Source organism: Podarcis erhardii (genome assembly GCF_964252035.2).
Source record: "Podarcis erhardii genome assembly, chromosome: 6".
Lineage (NCBI taxonomy): Eukaryota > Metazoa > Chordata > Lepidosauria > Squamata > Lacertidae > Podarcis > Podarcis erhardii.
The window spans coordinates 62818004-62839757 of record NC_138510.1 but is presented as its reverse complement, the minus strand read 5'-3'; the positions used below and the strand labels follow the sequence as shown (position 1 = coordinate 62839757).

General features: G+C 41.7%; 1 protein-coding gene across 1 annotated transcript in view; it reads right to left on the bottom strand.

The window, feature by feature from the left end:
• Positions 1-21754, bottom strand: part of CACHD1 (cache domain containing 1) — a 123882-nt gene extending 102128 nt beyond the window's left edge. Inside the window, exon 1 of the mRNA XM_081867132.1 lies at positions 20692-21754. Within this exon, the coding sequence (XP_081723258.1) occupies positions 20692-20934 (243 nt within the window). The 5' untranslated portion in view covers positions 20935-21754. The remainder of the gene's footprint in view (positions 1-20691) is intronic.

Here is a 21754-nt window from a genome sequence, read left to right as displayed (position 1 = left end):
ACAAAACAGAATCAAAAGAGATTGGCAAATGTTGTTAGATAATGGAAAGCATTTACTCTGCTAGAAGGATATCATAAAGTGAATTATGTTCTAACATCCTGGTCCAAATGCTCTGGGTGCCAGTTAGTTTCTCGGTCCAATTCAAAGTGCTGGTTTTGACCAACATAGCCTTAAATGGCTCAGGACTGCAATACCTGAAGGACTGCTCCTTTCCATATGAACCTACTCAGCCCTACGATCATCATGTGAGGCCCTTCTTCGTGTGCCTCCTCCGCGAGAGGTCCAGAGAGTGGCAACATGAGAACGGGCCTTTTCTGCAGCGGTTCTCCATTTGTGGAACGCTCTCCCCAGGGAGGTTTGCCTGGTGCCTTCATGATATACCTTTAGATGCCAGGCAAAAATGTTCCTCTTCAACTAGACCTTTGGCTGATTAACATCCTATACACTTTTAAATGTATTTGTGGGAAGGGAGGGTTGTTGTTATGTATTTTGTGTTTTTATCCTGTATTTTTATGCTGTGGCCCACCCTGAGATCGACGAATGAAGGGCAGTATACAGCTTTAATAAATAATAATAATAACAGTACTGAAAGTCTTTCCTGGGTGCTGCTCACCACTGAGCTTGTAAGGCTTAGCGCACAACACTTTATGTGCTGTTCAGAGGATCAATACAGGACACAACGTACATAAAATCTCCTTTGATTTCTGCAATCAGATGAAATACTCAATTACAGGAGGAGACAAGACTGCAGTTGGCCATCAAAGCATAACCAAACAAAATTTAAACTACCATTGTCTACAGGAATCCAGTGCCCCAACAAGAACTTGGGCATTCATTGATTGGGGGAATTGTTTAAGTAACAATTGTTTAAATTGGGGTAGGGAATGCAACAGCTGCTAATCTTATCAATATAGAGTCTCAAGCTCACCGGAGTAAACTGAATTTTATGCTCTTTTGTGTTAAACATGAAAGGACTTGTTCCTCAGTTGCTACACTTGGCAGGTGTCAAGCTTGGACTCAAATCATTGAGGCTTGTGCCATTTTTATCATTAAAAATATAAAACTAACAGGGCCTGCGTTTAGTGGCATCTGGCAGCTTTAGTGGCAAGTATCAGCCTGGCCTATTGCCCAGTACTGTAAGCTACTGTGGTGTAGTTTTGACATTGCTATCAAAACTGAATGGCAGCATAGTTTAAAATGTTGGTATTTGATATTTGGGGCATATGTATATTATTTCAAACTTGCTATAATTTGACAGGATGTTGGAGTGAAATCTCTGGTCAACTAAAGGAGGATTTGTAAATCTTCTGTGCCTTCTAGAAGATATGATAAAAGCAATTAAAGATACATGGCATTTGCTTTGTTGCCTCAGTGTGGTGATATTACAGAAAACAAGAACTCAACAAAATTCAGAATTATTCAGCTTCACTTAATATATAAATATAAGGAAGGATATAAATGGTCCTTTTATGCAACACCATAGAAAAAGGGGGGTTGTTTGAAGTTTTGAAGATTTAATATTTAATTCCTTCAAATTGTTTTATTATTAGTGCCTTCCAAAAGGTGTGTATGACTTGCTGGTGGATTGCCAGGGGAGACTCCACCTTTCCCTTCCCAGATAATTGCCACTGAAATATTAGTAAGGTAAAGGTAAAGGTACCCCTGCCCGTACGGGCCAGTCTTGCCAGACTCTAGGGTTGTGCGCTCATCTCACTCTAGAGGCCGGGAGCCAGCGCTGTCCGCAGACACTTCCGGGTCACGTGGCCAGCGTGACAAGCTGCATCTGTATACCTCTGCAAAATCTTGGAAGACAAGAGAGTTGAACAAAGTACCAATAACTTTTTGTTCCATGGACGGACAAGACACCTAATCCCCTAGTTACCCAATGGAGACATCACAAGCTCATAAAATTCATCAGAAGCTCAAAGTCTCTGATCTCAGGGACTTAAGGGAAGTGAGAAGACACTTGCAAAGTCTTTGACAGTCCCCCTCCCCTCCCCCTTTTAAGTCCCAGATCCCGCTCCTATCTTAAACAGGGGAGAGATATGAAGCTGACCCCAATCCTATCACTTGACAACATCAGGCCCAAATGCTCTGCCAGCTACAGAGCAGGATTTTGCCTGCCACCTTGGGCATGAACAACAGGATTGTGGATGCAATGATACTCTGTCATGCCTCATCACTGTCTGGCCAGGGGCTGGTTTGCTCTTTCAGTTATCACTTTAAATCAGAATATACTTTATTGTTTAAAAAAGTAGTCCTGTGCATTCAGAGGCATTGGGTTTTTGTTTTTTGCATGCTCTAGGCTCTGTTAGGTCACCTTCTCTTTGGAACGTTGTAAATGAGGAGTATAAGTATATACACAAACACAGCTGTTGCACTTTTGCTCCATTTCATTTTATTTCTTTAAATTAAACCTTGCCCAATTTCAGCCATCCAATTAGTTTCTCTCTATCAAAAGACATTCCTTAGCCTTTCATCTTCTTGAAAACTGAACGCGACTGAAGGGTGTCATGGAAACCGTATCTCAGGTCATTTCCTGTTTCAATTGTTTTGCCACCCAGTAAATAAAATGTACTGGTTGTGTGAGATGGAAACAAATGGATAATTGTTATTCCATCCTATGGTGTGAACAAAAAAAAATCCAAAACTCTGTTTCTCCATAACATCTGAATCAGCTCTATTTCTGCATAATTTCTGAATCAGAAGAGGCTGTGCAAGCACCGAACCACTGCCAATGCAGTGGAGGCCAGGAACAGGAGCAATAAACTTGAGTTTGAACATTGGGAAGGTGGAGGCTTTCTGGGTAGGTAGTTTCCATGTCCAGAAGATAGGCCAGTTGCCTGTTCTGGGCAGGGTTGCACTCTCTCTAAAGGGGAAGGTGCAGAGCTTGGGTATACTGCTGGATACATCTTTATCACAGGGTTCGAAATTAGCAGGGCGCCAAAATTAGCATTTTGCACCTAAAGATTCTCCACTTGCGAGCACCTCAAAAAGTCTGGGTGCCATTTTTTGCGCCTGGCTGACACTCAAGGATTACTGAAATGTATGCACTTTGAAGCCTCAAAGTATATGTTAAGGATAGACAATATGTTAAGGAGCTTAATCATAAAGAGTAGAGTGTTTTGAAAATTGAAGTATGATGCCAATATTTTTATTGTCAACACCAAATTAAACATGTGTTAACAATTTTTGCTAAAAATGTGATATTAACTATGTGTCACTTATGTGGACAGCATAGTAGTTCATGCTTATCAAAATAATAAAAAAAAAGTATTGTTGCCCCCCCCCCAGTGGCAACTAGACATTCTGTTTTGGCGCCCACAACCCAGGTCCCAGAAGTCATTTGGCTCCTAGCTTTTCTATCTTAGTTCCTAACCCTGCTTTATCATCAGAGCCCTAAGTGACCTCTGTGGCTAGGAATGCCTTTCACCATTTTTGTCATGTATGCCAGCTACAGATATATCTGGATCAGAATAACATGGCCACTGGAGTCCATACATTGGTAACCTTGAGATTGGATTACTGCTCTGTGTGAGGCTGGCCTTAGGTCTAGTGTGAAAACTCCAACTGGTTCAAAATGCAGTGGGTAAACTGCAGATGGGCGCAGGAAGCTGACAACATGTGACACCTCTGCTAAAGCATCTCAACTGGCTGCATATACCAGGCCAGGTCCAAGGTGTTGATTCACAAAGCCCTGAGCAACTTGGATCCAGGATCAGGACAGCCTGAGCTACACTAGAGCTCAATCACTGAGATCCAGAAGAACATTGCTAGTTTCCCCTTCCCACATAGTCCACCCATGTTTCAGATGCCCAACTGGCCTCACCTAGAAGTCAGGCATTTAGTGTTGCCTGTGCCGTGCAAGCCTTTTTTGTACAGTGGTACCTCGGGTTACAGACGCTTCAGGTTACAGACTCCGCTAACCCAGAAATAGTACCTTGGGTTAAGAACTTTGCTTCAGGATGAGAACAGAAATTGTGCAACAGCAGCGTGGCGGCAGTGGGAGGCCCCATTAGCTAAAATGGTACCTCAGGTTAAGCGCAGTTTCAGGTTAAGAACGGACTTCCGGAACGAATTAAGTTCTTAACCCGAGGTACCACTGTATTTAATGAATGTTTAACATCTTCTTGTGGAAAGAGATGGATCAATGTAAATACATAATAACTGATAACAAACACTGACTTACAGCATGCTTTCGCTTTAGAAGATGCCAAAACATTTACAAGGGGACTGGAGAGTCCAATATGAACTCCCTCGAATAAGAAGAAAATAGATCCTGCATATTCTAACAAAACATAAGCACCCTGCCTTTTTATTTTCCTTTAGACAGCATCATTTATTGCACCTCATGTAGAACAAACAGTTCTGTTGTTTCTTAATGGAGGAAGAAGAATTTATAAACATTCTGCCATTGCTAATCAATAATATATTTTCCAGACAAAATAACGCCTGTAATCTGTAAACTGTTCTTTTAAGTAATATATAGTTAGAATATTAGCTAATAGGGAAAATAAGCACACACTACTGGTAGGACCTGAACCAACACATGGTCTGGATCTTATACCTAGGACAAGATGTCTAAATCTGAATGAAATAAGAAAACCTCGCTTTCCCTTCACAGTCAGAATGCAAATGCAAAAGCTCCATTTGCAGGAGGATGAATGAAGAGTATTAAATGCTCACATCGCAAATGCCAATACCAATCCTTTACCAATTCCCATCCCCCAACCCCCATCCCTCTCTCCCTTTCCTCCACCTCCAATTATTCTCCATTCAAGCTTAAAATTAGAAGGGTTTTTTTTTCCTTCTTCTTTTTTGCTCAGTCACAGGGACTTTGGAAGCTCCACAGGAACTGCCGAGAGATTCAGAAATGCACAATAGCTTCTATCCACAAAGCATTCTTTCATCCAGGCAGTACCTCTATTAAAAACATCCCTTTAGTGTGCACACATTTTATAAAGAGATTGTGAAGCACAAGCTCACACACTAATTTACACGCATGATCAAGATTTTAATTTTCGCACGAAGAGGAAAAATTCCAAGGTTTCGCAATTAGCATGTATGAGTATATAGAAATGGAGCTGTTTACTCTTACATCGCATAAAGGTAAAGGTAAAGGGACCCCTGACCATTAGGTCCAGTTGTGGCCGACTCTGGGGTTGCGGAGCTCATCTCGCTTTATTGGCCGAGGGAGCCAGTGGACAGCTTCCGGGTCATGTGGCCAGCATGACTAAGCCACTTCTGACGAACCAGAGCAGCGCACAGAAACGCCATTTTACCTTCCCGCCAGAGCGGTACCTATTTATCTACTTGCACTTTGACATGCTTTCGAACTGCTACGTTGGCAGGAGCAGGAACTGAGCAACGGGAGCTCACCCCATTGCGGGGATTCGAACCACCAACCTTCTAATTGGCAAGTCCTAGGCTCTGTGGTTTAACCCACAGCGCCACCCACGTCCCTTGCCTTACATCACATAGTTGGTTCCAAATGTATTACAAACACATTCAAATTCCACTTGCCCAATTCCCACGCGTGAGGTTTATTAGAACCTCACTATTTGGTGTGTCATTTTTAAGCAGCCTCTCACTTAAGACTGCAATCCTACACACACCTACCTGAGAGTAAGTCCCACAGAACTAAAGGGAGGTTTGTTTCTGAGAAGGCACTGCACATCCTTCAGTGAATTTAGAAATTTTCGCAAAACATCGAAAACATTCTTGGTGAAGAAATAATTAAAAGTGTGCTGTATCATGTGCTCTCTTGTAAAATGCAAGTCACAGAGTCCATTCCAGAGCCACTTCAGACACCCTTTTTATTGTGCATTCTTGATGATGTGTGTTCATGATGGCATTATACACAATCCCACTTTCAAGACTGCATGTGCCTGCAAAGGTTTTAGTACATATATAATACTTTGTTTTCAAACAGTGCACATCCTGTAATGTCTTGATGAACTCCTATGACTTTTCATACCACAAATGTTATTGTTGGGTTTTTATACTCCTACTTTTGCTGTGTTATAGTGCAAGGTAAAGGTAAAGGTACCCCTAACCATTAGGTCCAGTTGTGGCCGACTCTGGGGTTGCGGTGCTCATCTCGCTTTACTGGTCGAGGGAGCAGGCATACAGCAGTCATGTGGCCAACATGACTAAGCCGCTTCTGGTGAACCAGAGCGGCGCACGGAAACACCGTTTACATTCCCGCCAGAGCCTATTTATCTACTTGCACTTTGATGTGCTTTCGAACTGCTAGGTTGGCAGGAGTTATAGTGTAAGAGTGCAGCATAAATGTGTGGATAGCAGAGTATAAATCCACCACCAAAGCATTATTATTGTATCAATGAAATGTTTCAGAATACACCTGGAGGTCTGAAGGAGGCCTTAAGTACTTCTGTCTGTTTCCAATATCATTTTAAGGTGCTGCTTATAGAACACTTAAAGCTCTCAGTCAAGAATGGGGAACAGGTGGCTGTCCAGTGGCAGCTGGACTCTATCCCTTAACCTCGGCCAGGACAATGGAAGTTTTAGCTGGAACAACATCTGGAGAGCCACCCTGCTCTAACTTGTCCAGTATAACGCCTACACACATATGGGAACGCCTACACACATATGAATCTCCCCTATCATTAATTTGCAGGAATCCACATTTGCATTAGGTCAAATGAATGTCTGACTTACAGAAAAAACTGCCTATAGGCTGACCTACTTACAATACTTATCGGTTTTAGAAAATTAGTAAAGACTCTCCTGTTCCACCAACCTTTATAAAAATGGTTTTAAAAAATTGGTTTGTGGGGATTGTGGCTTGATCTTTTGCTACTCTTATTTGTTTCTGTTTGTTACTAAAGTGGTTTTATGTGACATTTTGATTTTCCCTTTGTATTCAACTTTTGGTATTTGCTGACAGAAAAGTTGTATAAACCATCAATAGCTATTGTTGAATACACACACTGTGGTATATGCACACACAAAAACCTTTCTTCAATAGTCTTCTTTAGCAACAATAGTCTTGTTTTTTAGTAAGAATAATATATGATTCAGATATTTTCTTATTTCAGAGTGTTTTAGCAGTGCCTTGACTGTATGCAACAACAGAAATTGCCTAAAATTGTATCAGAATCAATACTGATTTATATCATGTAGAGAATTTGTAGAATATGCCTGTGCTGGTCTTGTACACACATGTACGCACCCACATGCACAGACCATCTGCTCTGTAGGTTGAAGAGGCCATCTAGTCACTGATTTCACTGAAGAGAAAGGAAAATAGGAATGAGTTTAAAGGTAAAGGTAAAGGGACCCCTGACCATTAGGTCCAGTCGCCAATGACTCTGGGATTGCCTCAAATTTACTGTGAGGGCAAAACAGAGAGACAGAGGGGGATCCATGTATGTTGCTATAGAAGGGGGGAAGTCCAAGAAAAAATCAACGAGGAAGCTATATTATACAATGGTACCTCTAGTTATGAACTTAATTCATTCCGGAGGTCCCTTCTTAACCTGAAACTGTTCTTAACTAGAGGCATGCTTTCACTAATGGGGCATCTTGCTCCTTTCAAAAACCACTTATCTCCCTGAAACTAGAATGCAACTTCTTTGATTATTGGTGATTGCTATCTAAAGGCATGGTGCTATTTAAGGTAAAAGTTGCTCCATATACACATTACAAATTATTTATACACCCATCTCCACTTAATTTTCTGGGTGCTAAATCCAAACAACTGTTACATTACAATAACAAGAGAAAACAGTCACCAAATGTGATGAAAGCCTTCTGCAACTAGCCATTATGAGAATATACTTTTCAAATTTATGGGACTAAAATGTACAGTACTGTCATGAGTCATCCATGGGTGTAGCCAGGATTTTTTTTATTTATTTATTTTTTTGTGGGGGCAGGCCTCAGTTTGCTATGTACTATTACTGAATTGTATTGACTGGGGGGGGGCAGCTGCCCCTTCCTCCCCCCCCCACTACACCCATGGAGTCATTTATAACATGAATGCCTTCAGTAAACATAGCCTACAGATGTGTTGTACAACCATTCACACTTTCATTTATTTATTAAACACTGGATATACATTCACACGTTGCGTGGCACTAGGGAAATGTACACCCTCTAAACACTTCGGATTACATGCACTAACCAAGTACAACTGCATATGTGTCCTCTGAGTTGGAAACTGAGCATCTCTCCTTTGCACTTTAGGTCTGTTTCAGAGGTCATGAACTTGGTTTCATAAACCTTGGCTTATTAAGTCAAGAACAAGAATTGGGACTGCATATTCACCCCACTGCTGCTTTCCTCCCCTTGCACAACAGCTGTGGGGGCTTCTAGCATGAATAATGTCAACCACAGCATTTCAGGAGCAAAGCCGCACACGGTCCTGATGTCATTCTTGAGTTAACAAACTATAGTTTGTTGCATCAGAACTGGTCCTATATGTTTATCACAGCAAACACCAGTGAATCCCAGCATATAATAACTACAACTAGGTCATACAAGAAGGTGGGCTCCTTCTCACCTACATATGGCACAAATCCTCCCTCCCCTCTTCCAACCAGCCTTGCCACAGATGAAACTTTTATCAGCACTAACCTTATGGATGCTGAATGCTAAACTAAGCTTTGCTATTAACCTGAAACTTGCAATTAGCTTCAGACCATAGTTTCAAATCTAGTTAATGGTGAACCATAGGAGTGTGGGCATTAACCACCTAGTGAAGTCAGTTAAGCTCTTAAACCAAGTTCTGATCAGGCTTTCAAAGAACATGGAAGCGTATAAAGCTTGTAGGAGACCTCTGCTGCAGGTTCATCTCTGTACTCGTATGGTCCACCATGGAACTTCACACACTGAGCACGAGCAACTAAAGCTAAGAAACCAGCGAATTACTACCCCCACTTTCTTTCAAAATGTTTCAATAAAAAGGAGTGATAAATTTATGGCATTCGTTGCCACAACACAACAGCCACTATCGGTTAGACATACAAATTCATGAAGGACAGGACTGGCAATGGCTGTTAGTCATGAGAACTCTACATACGGTAACCTCCACATTCAAGAGACCGTCTATCACTGAATACCAGTTGCTGTGGTAAAGCAGGATACTGGACTGATCCAGTAATGCTGGATTACTTTGGGGTATCTTGATCCAGAAGGGTTCATTCAAAACTATGCCATACTACATTATTTGCTACAAAGTCTTGTTGAGACTAATGGATCCAAAGCAATTATTTTACTACACAGTAAAGGATTCATTATAGCCCATGCTATTTCCAGTTGACTAAATTAAAGTTTTGAGGGTTTTTTAATTTAAAAAGTGGCGGCGGCAGCTTGCGATATCATATACTGTACTCATTTTGTGTGCTCCCTTAACATACATCTTATCAGCCCTGCCACAGCTGAAGTGATTCCAGAAGTGTTTTATAGCATATTTGGATTTTCTCCCAGTTAATAATTCCAGCTTTCTCTTTTCCCCGACATGACTGGCAGGGTTCTTCAGCACAGCAGTAAAAATGGGACAGCTAATTATCTACAAATCCACCTTGCTGCACCACATTTGGCAACTTTTATCTGCACAGGACAGCTGCATTCTGTGTTTGAAGTGAAATGTCAGTCTCCGCTAATGCAACAAGACTTACATCACTAATGATGCCTTGACGCTTTGAAGAAACAACTAAAGCCTAATTAAAAATTCAGATTTTTTCCTCCTCCTAAGCATGACAACATTAACTGCCTTTCCACTAGGGCCTTGTTATATCTTTCCAAAATGTTTCATAAAAAAGCAAGTGGAAGAGGAACATGATGAAAAATGCTGTAGTCCTGAGCATTCAGAGAGTCTCTTAAAACACTGTTATGATTGGAACCAAACCAACACACAATCATGTAAAACAGATGATATTTTATTTCACTGACTTCCACTCCAATTACAGTAGTATACACCATTTTTGAAGGGGAAATGGCCCCATAAAGCATTCATCAGCTTCAACATTAAAAAAAAAGTTTGTCAGATATTTAAATAATCTACATCAACCAGAAGCTTAAAAAGAATAAATACATTTGAGCTATTAATCTGGTCAACTTTAGTTCTAGCAAGATGCTTATAATTAATGTAAACCGAGTATACACCAAATTGTTATAACACAAAGCTTAATTCAGTTGGCAAAAGAGTTAATTTGCTCTATTGTTGAAATAAAAGTTTTACAACACAATCCCTTCAGATATATGTCCCACTGAGTTCAATAAGATGGACCCCCAGGTAAGTTGTGCATAGAACTGCAGCCTTATTTTGATGGGTTGTCTTGTTGGCATTGTCAGCACTCTGTATGGTATAAGACTGGCTGTAAGGACATGATGTACACCATAGTAGTTATGTAACCATAGTAGTTACGTAACAAAATCTGCAAAGGTCCTAATCAGCTGAAATATCTGTTTCTCATATAAAGTTCTCATATATATTCTGTTAGTTCTTTGTATTAACAGCTGGGAATTATCTGCTTCCTGGTTCCTCCTTTGAACTCTTAATAACTGGAGAGGTTGCCTCTATCCCAGACCAAGATATTTTCCATTTCTCTGCAGGTAAAAGACTGATAATATCTAAAGATATTCTTGGAATGTCTTCAGCATGCATAGCCTCATCTCAAACTATCAACCACATATTATGGCACCAGAGTTGTGCCGATTCTCCTCTAGAAGTGGTAAGAAATGTTACTTGATGCCAATAGATATACACTTGACAGCATTGGAGAAAAGCTCTGATTCTCACATCTGGGAAACTGTTCCAATATCAACATCATGATTTAAAATCACCATTTAGTCCGTAACATCTGTCTTCAGGGTAGTATTTTTTATTGATATTCAACTTGGCAGGCATACCAAACAGATGCAAATTGTTCTTCAGTGCCATGCAAATAAGGTGCCACTTTTGTTAACGAGCTGCTCCTCAAAAAGAGTTGTAACATTTTTGCGCATTCTCTGCACATAAACAGTTTCCATGAATGGATTCCACAACTCCCTGAAGTGGTCCTTCAATGCACTTTGCATATGACCTTAACTATAACTCTCTTACAGTCTCAGTATTGAAGAATCCTCTGTCAGTCCACTATTCTACCATCACCTTTGACAATGTCATTATTTTGTTCATGTACCTGGCAATTGCTGAGAAGAGGCAATTTGTTTTATAAACAAAGTGATATGAATGCATCAGGAATATCTAGCAATTTAATAGCTGCTTCCTGTCGTTCCTTCAGTTGAACCGATAACTGGTGTGCACAGCAATAATTCTCAAAGAGACAAAACACATAAGGTCATCTTTCTTTTCTGATGGTCACAACATGGAAAGTAACAACCCTCTCTCTAAAGCAAACAGATGAAAATCAGCTTTAGACATCTCTTCCAGGGCATGAGGATAGGAGGCCCCTTGAGTCATGTGGAATGTAACAGCCCAAACTCCATTCTCACTCTGTCTCAGTTCATTCAAAAGCAAGTGATGCGCCACAGCAGTTAGCTGGCAACTTCCTTTGGTAGCCTGCATTACATTTGGAACTACCAAATTCCAACACTCAAAGTCACATCTTTAAAACCACTTCCTTTCGTTCACTGACCAACAAATCGGAGGACATCTTGCTTCACAGGAATAGCACCAAACAATGAGAAATCTACTTTTCCCATGTAAGTCAGATCAACTCAGTTTAGTTTGCCTAGCTAACAGGAAAATTACTAGAACCTGAGTGCTGTTCTACACAGATCTTTACAGGAAATGAGCAAGGACCACTGTACAGGTATAGGTTGCATCTCACTATTTTATCCTAAGGTGGGTTCCTTGACCATGATAGGGCATGTGTTTGCTGCAAGTCCTGCTTTACATGCTCTTTTCATGTGGCCTGGGTGGGTGGGGCACTGACTGAGGCTGCTAAAGAGGCCAGAGAGACTATATTTGATATGATTCCTGCAGGACCTGCTGCTCAGCATGCCTAGAGACTCTTGGGATTGGCATAGGGGTACTGCTTAGGAGTTTTGTTGGGGTCAATGTTTAATTCTGAAAATGCTTACTTTTTGCTGTTATTTGTATGATTTTTTTAAAAATCTTTATTGTAAGATCTTATTATGTCTTATGTGGGAATTGCTTAATTGCATTGAGATTTTAATTTATTGGTTATGATTATTTTTGTTATCATTTTGTAATGATGTAAATCTTTTTATGTTGTAAGCTGCCTAGCACATGGTTTAGCTTATAGAGAGGCAGCATACAAATAAACCATGATGATGATGATTTGTGCACTATTGTTATTTTCTTCAATTTGTGTAGGTATGACATCAACTAGCACACCTGATGAGGAAGACACTACACAACAACATGTTAATATTCAGCTCAAAAACCACAGAAACACCTTGATACTCTCACATATATATATGATATAATAAGATTTACATACAACTGAAACCAAATCAAACTGATATGTACAATCTGAAAAAGCGGATTTTTTTTATCACAGTCTGTGGCCTCTGATTTTCAGAGCCTGTTTACTGCATGAAATATGGGAGTTCTTTGGGATGATAAGTAGCAGCAACAGTTTGCACAAAAGCAGCTGAATGCCCCTATCTTAAGAGGAGGTTTTCATTACTGAAGTTGTACGTGGTTGGAAAGTCAAAGATACACCTCAAAATACAGCAATGGTTATCGAGCTCCTCTTTTCTTCCTCACCATAGGGATGCCAAAGGCAGCTGACAGCAACAAGGTTCTCAGAACTACAGTCTAAAATATTACAATATTGCATGCCATTAAATTAGTGCAAAATATTACTAAAATATTACACCCATAAGGTAAAGGTAAAGGTACCCCTGCCCGTACGGGCCAGTCTTGCCAGACTCTAGGGTTGTGCACTCATCTCACTCTATAGGCCGGGAGCCAGCGCTGTCCGCAGACACTTCCGGGTCACGTGGCCAGCGTGACAAGCTGCATCTGGTGAGCCAGCGCAGCACATGGAATGCCGTTTACCTTCCCGCTAGTAAGCGGTCCCTATTTATCTACTTGCACCCGGAGGTGCTTTCAAACTGCTAGGTTGGCAGGTGCTGGGACCGAACGACGGGAGCGCACCCCGCCACAGGGATTCGAACCGCCGACCATGCGATCGGCAAGTCCTAGGCGCTGAGGTTTTACCCACAGCGCCAACCGCGTCCCTTATTACACCCATAGAAAACCGTTAAATGTTGTTTAAAATAAAATTCACTTGCATTGCTTGCTAATTCATCAGGACTGACATGAAGCTTCTGGACTATTTGAGAAGAAAATGCCAACCTTGTAAACAGGCCCACAAAAGTTAATATTCTGCCAAAACAAAATTTCTAGCCTCCTTGCAGAGGAAGAACGGAGAACGATGTTGCTCTGGTGGCAGCCTGTCACATTTCCATGCTAGACACAGAGGAGGGAGTCTCCTTTCTCTACCAGGCTGCTTGGGTTTCCATGCTGGATGTAGAGCAAGGAAAGAGCACTCCAGCCAACACCTTCTCCTGCATGGAATTTCTTGCCACCTACGGCCTAAACACACAGCTGCGCAACACTTTGGCACCCCTGGCCAATGTGAAAATGTCCTGCTCCAGCCCTTTCCAGTGGTATGAGGAGGCTAAGTGCCATCTCCCTTGCTGTTCTTGAAAAGGACAGGCTGACACCTATGAAGAGAGGCGTTCCAGCCTAAACTAGTCACTGACTCATCAAAACATTGATGATATCACTCTCATTGGTTAGCTTGCAGATTCTTGCTTATCCTCTGAACACTGTGTTTCAGGTGAAGTTGCCTGTGGTGCAAGATCTGCAGGTGCCTATAAACAGATCCCTTCTTGATGCTCAGTCAATCTGCATATGAAACCCACAAGCATGGAGTATGTAGTCCATGTCCACCTTTTTGGATTGCAAAATTTAGATATACACTGGTATAGTCAAGTGTACACAACTATCTTTGCTTATAGGTTTGTCTCTTCCATACAATTGCAATTAGAATCCTCTGGTCGTCTGAACTCCTGGCAGCATAAGTCTTCTATATACTATGAAGCAGACCACAGCAATGTGTGCCCCAGTGACACCAGATTATACATTTACACACCAGCAGAACAATTAACGTGTTTCTGTCAAACTTAGGGCTAATTAATATTTTGAATCTTGTTCTACATAATTAGAGCTGGGATCCCTTTGTCAATTGTTTTAACAAATCACATTTATTTGATCACTTTCCACCATCATGTCATAAGCCACAGACAAAGCCCGACTGTCTGGTGAAACTAGAATAATTTGACTTTTATACAAATGCTTTAATTCTCTGTAGGCTGAGTTATGCCAATAGATAATGTAGCCCAAAGCACTGCCAAAGACACAAAGCAGAGCAGAAGGAAGGGGAATTTTCTTCCCTCTCATGTTTCCTTTAGCTTCAACAATTTTCCAAGTGTGTAAATAATGCAATAAATAGAAAGGAAGAAGCCTTTAGGCAAAGATGGCCAAGCAAGGATCTTTGCACCTTTAGTAGCTGTAGAAGAGGAGAAACCTGCAGGTGTTGCTTGCAGGTCAAGCAACACCTGCTAAAATTCCCTCTTCTGCACAACTATTAATACGTACAGGAATCCTATATTTTCTATCTGGTCGTCCTACTTTAGACTAGGATAGCCAATGTAGCATCATCTCCCAGATGCTGCTCAACTCCAACTCCTTTCAATCCAAGCCAGCATGGCCAACTGTCAAATATGATGGAAGTTGTATTCCTGCAACATCTGGAGGGCAGCACACTGGCTACTCCTGCTTTAGCCTGAAGTACAATTAATTTGTGGTGTTCCTTGCGGTCAGACACATTCACTTTTATATAAGCAGTTCTGTGTTAAAACAATCTTGGGAATTTTTCTACTCGACAAAACAGCAGCTTTTCATATGCTAAACCTTCAGCTAGCACAATGCCTCATCCAATTACTAAGCACTCCCAATTTTGAAGTGATCCACTGACCCCTGCATATTTTAAGCCTGTTTTTGCTTCATTAAATACAAAACATGAGGATGTTTCGTGCTATGCAGAGCCAAGAAACCTCTTTGACCTTCCCCTCTCAGATCAGGGGTATGCAACACTAGAAACCTATCAAGAGCTGGGGTGATGATGATACACTTACTTTTCCTATTTTAATTATATGGTGTTTAGTGGCCAAAGTACAACAGCACTGTGGGCTGAATACAGAATTTCCCCTCTGCAGCTTTCCCAGGTGCCCACACGTCAATTAAAGTCCAGAGGGAGATATCCAGAGATGTCTTCCCCCATGGGCTTTTTCAGATCAGGAAGTGCAGGCAGCCTACAGATTTGTTTATTGAAAGGAAAACCAAACACAACTGTCTTTGGCCACTTCCCAGTAACAAGGAAAACTCAAAACCTACATAAATTCTAATGTGTCCTAAGAATAAGAAAATTTTAAAACCTATTTCACAAACTTTTTTTGTAAAATTGGGAGGGCAGATTTCAGCACAGTACTAATTATAATACACTAACATGAATATATTTTGACATTTTGTAACTTATACTTGTTATGGATGAGGGACAAAGACACATATCTCCAAATACTAAGGTACAGTGGATACATGATGGGGAATGAACAGAATTATCTTAGGAACAACTTGGATAATGCATAGAGAATGCATGTAATTGTCTCCTAATTCCCCCCTCCCCAACCCCAAGATTTCCACTGTGATTTAGGAATGGTCTCCTTTGGTTCTTTTCCACTCAATAATGGAGGAAAACAGTTACTTTTCCATCCATCCAATTGGGTGTGTGTGGATTTTAAGCAGAACAATTAACATAACATAAAGAGAAGGCCTTCCTAACACAGTTTTCTATCAAGCTGGAAGCCTCCCACGCCTGATTTTCATAACAATATGCTTTTTCATTTTATAAAAGCATCTCCCATGTAACACCTAGTTTGCATCTTACGACAGGGTCACATACATGCACATTACCCTATTAGCGATTAATCATCATCAACAGTACTTTTATATCCTCCAATACCAAATTCAAACACAATTATTATTCAGAGGAGACCATTTTATATTGTGAACTGCCCTGTGATCTTTGGTATAGAAATTTAATAAATAATAATGACAATTCACACTTTTTGGCCGAGTCTCTTATATGTAAAATAAGTATTTAGTGTTCAAGTGACGTATACTGTACACATGCATGAACTAGCTTCTCCTTCTTCAAAGAATTCACAAATAGGAATGGCTAACAGTCTTATCCTATGTGTATTTACTCAGAAGGCAGTTTCACTGAGCTCAATGGGTTTCACTTCAAGCTAAAAGTACTTAAGGTTTCATTCCAATTCTGGTAAGGTTATTTCACGGGTCTATCAGGAAACAAATCCCCCAATAATGATATTGCTAGTCACTTCATATTTATTCCAATTTCCCAGACAGAAGCAAACAGTTCAGAACCAGCCTACCAGTACAGCCTGACAAAAAGTATAGCAAGATACTAAGATACCTTACAATTGTGGCCAAATTCCTATATACCAGGTATACCATTGAAGCCTTAGGATGTTACCTTACACATATTTTTTATTCAGAGTATACCCATTGAAATGAATTGAAAAATCATATCAATTTCAACAGGTCTACTCTGAGTATGACTAACACTGGATGTGACCCTAGGTATACTGTATTACCTTTTTCTGAGTCATAGCATTTCTCATTTATAAACCACAACACAACTTTTAGAGACTAGGTTAAGGAAAGTATAACTAGCTTTCAGTAAAATACTAAAAAAAACACTACTGATTAAACGTCTATATATTCTAGATTATTTATTCCAGCGAGTACCAGAATATGACCAAATGGTCAAAATGAAGGATCCTTTAGACATTTTGTGTAATATTTGTAACCATGCAAATTCAGACCACACATTTGTTGGTTGTTTAACTTTTTTGATCAAAGAAGAAACACATTCTTTGTAAAATGAAAGCCATGCCATTCCATTAGCAGTACAGTGGTACCTCGGGTTACATACGCTTCAGGTTATACTAAATGCAAATCAACACATCTATCTATATTAAAAGCCCTAAATCCACATTTCAGTTACAAGTAATTCTGTGTGCCATACAAAATGAAAAACAATCCTGATCTTTAGATCAATGCATTCCTGCTACTAACCTCACTCACTGCGCAACAGATGTGTCTTCCCCACAATTATACATAGGTGCATGTCTCCATATCAAACATGCTTTGGGATGAATTTGTTACATTTATATAAGAACTTCAAGCATTTCACATTAAGGGATATTAGAACTGTAAGAAGACGGAAACATATCAGCAGTAAACGAAAATCCAGGAACAGGAGCAAAAGAATGCTGTAGGAAATTCAGAAACGCCTAACAAAAGTTCTGAATGTTATCATGCTCTCTACTGCACACAACCACCCACTACAAGGGTCTTCTGAGGCCGATTGTCACATTGGTTACCCTTGGTTACCCTTCTCACCTTTCCTGCAGCTTCTTCAAGATTTAGAGGTTTCCTTTATCCCTTCTCCCTTTGTGGGGACCATTTCTGTAGGCGAGGGGGGACTGAGGCTGGTTGCTTCTTCACACAGCCTTCATGGGCAATCTTAACTAATTCCCATAGATTCAAATATACTCAAGTCAATCTCTGACAAACGTTTTTGATACGTCATCTCACTGCCACCCCACTCACAGGGAACAGAAATACTGTTTTGCCTTTCAAATCAACTGAAATACAGATAGCCCCTTCCATTCTGTCATCATTGGGTTTCACAAACCTGGGAGTGGCTACCCGTTTTCTTATTTTCACATTGTTCTGGTTGGTGTCACCTCCTTATATAGTCCTGTTACGCCAAACATAATGATGTGAACTATTCAAAGCCCAGAATCACCTATTCAACTTCTCCAACACCTTCTCTCTCCTTAACTTAATTGTCAGGGAGAACATTTCACTCTCCTTCAGTTCTTCTGATCAATCATTTAAGGCATTTGAAATCAAATTCTATCTCCTTACAATCACAACTTGCAGTCTCGCCCTGATTTATTCTCTCTTCTCTGGGCTTTGTCCTTGTCATTCCCCATATCTCCTTTAGTTGGTCTCTGATTTTTTAGGCCTCCTTCCTGCTGTCTCCACTGCTAGATACCCACTCACAACAATTAGGATATGTAAAGGTCCTTCACTGTTGCTCTAGTTTCTTTTTTGACACATTCCCAATTACTATGGACACCTGATGATGTCAACAGGACCATAGGGAGATCTCCTGTATTATACCAGATTTACGACTGCAGATATTTGAGACAACAAACACGCTTCAGTATCTACAGCTAAATTATACATAAAAGTCAACAAAATCACCACCTTCTGAATTAAGTATTTTTACACTAACTTCCTTCTGCAGTAAAGTCTCTGCAGAAACCATGGCAAGCTTGAAACAAATGAAAAATGACGAACTTTTTTTTTTTTTTACCACTCTCTTTTTTACCAATCTCTGGCTTTACTGTCTTGATGGCATCTAGCTTCACCCGTCCCAGTTAACAGTAAGACAATATATTTAGTATGGGCATCAAACATTTCTTCTGGAAGCCAATAAACCTTTAAAAGCCACAATTCTTAGTGACAGATACTTAATCGCCCAACAAGCTAAAGAATTAGCATGACAAATAATGCATGCAAATGCATTTTTTACATGCCCTGATGTAAAAAAGAAAGAAAGAAAAGACCACTTTACACAAACATAATTATACATAGGCATGTACCAGTAAGGGGGAAGTTCGTAAAATGAGAGCATCTCTTTTAATGGTATAGTAGCATTTTCCTTTAACAGTATTCCCAGAGTCTACAGATTACACACAGGGAGAGAAATGTGCCATCGGCTCTTGTGGGAGAAGGGAAGTGACTTCTAAATTCTCCATAGTTCAGTATATCAATAATTTACTACTATCTACCTTGTTAAGCATAGTCATTTTTAATGTGCTGTTTCTTACAATAAACGAGGGGGAAAGAAACTCTGACAAAAGCCCAAGAGCCCTAGGAGGGAGCCGAAACAATAATATTTCAAAAGATAGTAGAAAGGAGCCAGTTTGAAGAAGATAAAGGGCCATTTGGGCACAGACCCCTGCTGCTTCCATGAAGCGTCTCCTTTTCAATCTGGGAGGCTTTAAAACTGCCTTTGCCACTGACCCTACCTCGCATTTGCAGTGTGTTTGGGGATCCAATTTCACCTTTTGTCAGGGGAGGCTGCAGTTGGTTGCTGTAACACAGCTATTAGCCTCCTTTACAGAAAGCACAATAGTCAAACTGTCATTAATATGCAACCACAAAGGCAGAGATAGACTATAATTGCTAATCATCTCGCTCTTTCTGAACTGGGGCAAATTACCCAGTGCCAGGAAATGCATTTCAGGAGTTAAAATACTAAAAATTTGTTAAACTGCTTTTTGTGTTTTGTTTTTCGCAAAAAAAGAGAAAACTACACCAATCCTCTCAGCATTTCCATTTATATTTCTGATATATTTCTAGTATTTTTCTCCTACCTAGCTGTTGGGTTGAAAATTGGGGGTGGGGAGGAAATTCTAAAATGTTAAGTAAAAATATTTCAACGGAGGAGTTCTCTCTTCCTCTACCCAGCAAAATTATTGAGCAGTTTGGCAACTTTAAGAGAAAATGTTAATGATAGCTTTAGGATACACTCTTATCCTAATTTACTTGGGAATATGGCCCCCTGAACTCAATGAAACTTAATTCCAAGAAAACATGCATAGGATCATCGTCCTGCTAATGCATTTTCTTTTTAAAGAGAACTCTGCCACCACACACAAAAAGATCCAGGAGAAAGCAGTGCTAGTCAACAATCAAATCTCATTTTACTTGCTTCCAAGTAGTCTGGCTTTAGCTACTAATTACGACCCTAGCGTTAAGTGGCTGGAAGCATTCAAGCTTCTCAAATCTGCCAAAATTGGATTTGTCAAAGATAAGGATTTCCATAGCTACCTCAAAAATGAAGCAGGTCTTTGGAGCAACACACACACACACACACACACACACACACACACACACACACACAGTATGCAGAAAATACAGTTCCAAGCCTCCTCCTTCAAGTATCTCTGCCCAGGGGGGCAACAGCCTGAAACCAGGAGATCATGTTTCAACATTCATCGATGCTCTTATATGAAAGGATTCAGCAGCTTGCTCTGATCAAAAGTCTGCAAACGGTGAGAAAACACAGGCTCTTTCTGCCTAACCCGCCCCCCGCCCCAACAACAACGGTGAGAGCCAGCGTGGTGCTCCAACATCGGAGATCTAGCGAGGGACGCCACTAAGCGGGTAAAACTCCAGTTCCCTGCAAGTTGAGGGAGGGAGGGAGGGGTGCCACTTCCAAGCAAAATTTTAAGCAACAAAAAGGCAGAGGAGATAAACAAGCAGCAGCCCACTGGTGCGGGGGGGGGGGGAGAGAGGAGAAGGGAGAAAAGGTAGAAGACAGGATTTGAAAAGAGAGCGCGGGGGGGGTTGGAATGGGAGAAAAAAGAAAAGTGGGAGAAAAACAGGAAGGAAAGGATGAAGGGAAAGGGAAGAAAGAAAACCAGGAAGAAGGAAGCGAAGCTGAGAGAGAAAGGAGGAGGGGAAGAATTCAGGGGGAAGAATGGAAAAGAGCGCCGGGGAGAAGGGAAGCTTACCTGCATGGTGACAACCCCCAGCTCCTCCGTGGCCAGTTTCCTCATCTGAGTGGCTAAAACTTGCGCCTCGTCCAAAATGGAAAACTCCGAATCGGCGGCGCTAAGCCTCCAGAAAAGCGCCATGTAGACAACCCAGAGGGGCCGCTGGCCAACGCTGCCCCTTCGCAAGGCGGGAGCCGAGCCGCTGGAGGAGCGGCGAGCCGGCCGGGCGGCCTCTTCCAGCTCTGCCGGCCTGCTCGCCATGATGCGGGGGGCGACTTCTGGAGCGCCCTGCTGGGGACGGTGGCCACCGCCGTGCGTAAAGCGCGGCGCTCAAACTTTCCCGAGCGCCTCCCAAACTTCGGCGTGGGATTGCAGGCGGCGGGGGAGGAGGGCGCTACGCCTCGGGGCTCCGGGGAGCAGCGGCCGACACCTCCATGCAGGGGCCGCCGGGCGCACGAGCCCTCCGCGGACCTCTTTGCAGCCGGAATGGGTCGGCCGAGCAGAGCCGCGCGTCCGATTCCTCCCCGAGACGGGCAGCCAGTGGCTTGGCTCGCCTGCGCTCCAGCTCCGGGGACACTGGGAGCTGTGCCTCGGCTGCCGACTGAAAACAGCGGCGGCTGAGGAGAGCGGCAAACTACGGAACAGAGAGAGGAGCAGGAGCGGCAGGCCGGGATTGGAGTCACCGAGGGGGAAAGGGAGGTGTCTGGTGCCACCAAGCTGCGCGCAGGCTCTTGTGCACAACAATGTGTGGATTGGAATCGAGAGTCCGGGAAATCCTCGCGCGCTCCCCGCCCTCTAAGACATTCAGAAACTTTCCAGCAAACACATCCAATCCACATTATCGCCAGTGCAGTTTGTGGAAAGCCGGGTCCTCTCAAAGCTTTTCCAGAGTCGAAGCGTTCACCTGTTGGGCTGCGAGAATCTGCAGAACATATCACAGCCCACTGTTCAGAAACTATTGAAAAGTGGGGAGGGAGAACCACCTTTGTTTACTAGCGAACGTAGGATATCATTTTGGATCCTTTGCACCAAACAAAGCTTATGCCAAAAACAAATAAGTTCATCTTTAAAGGATCACCCC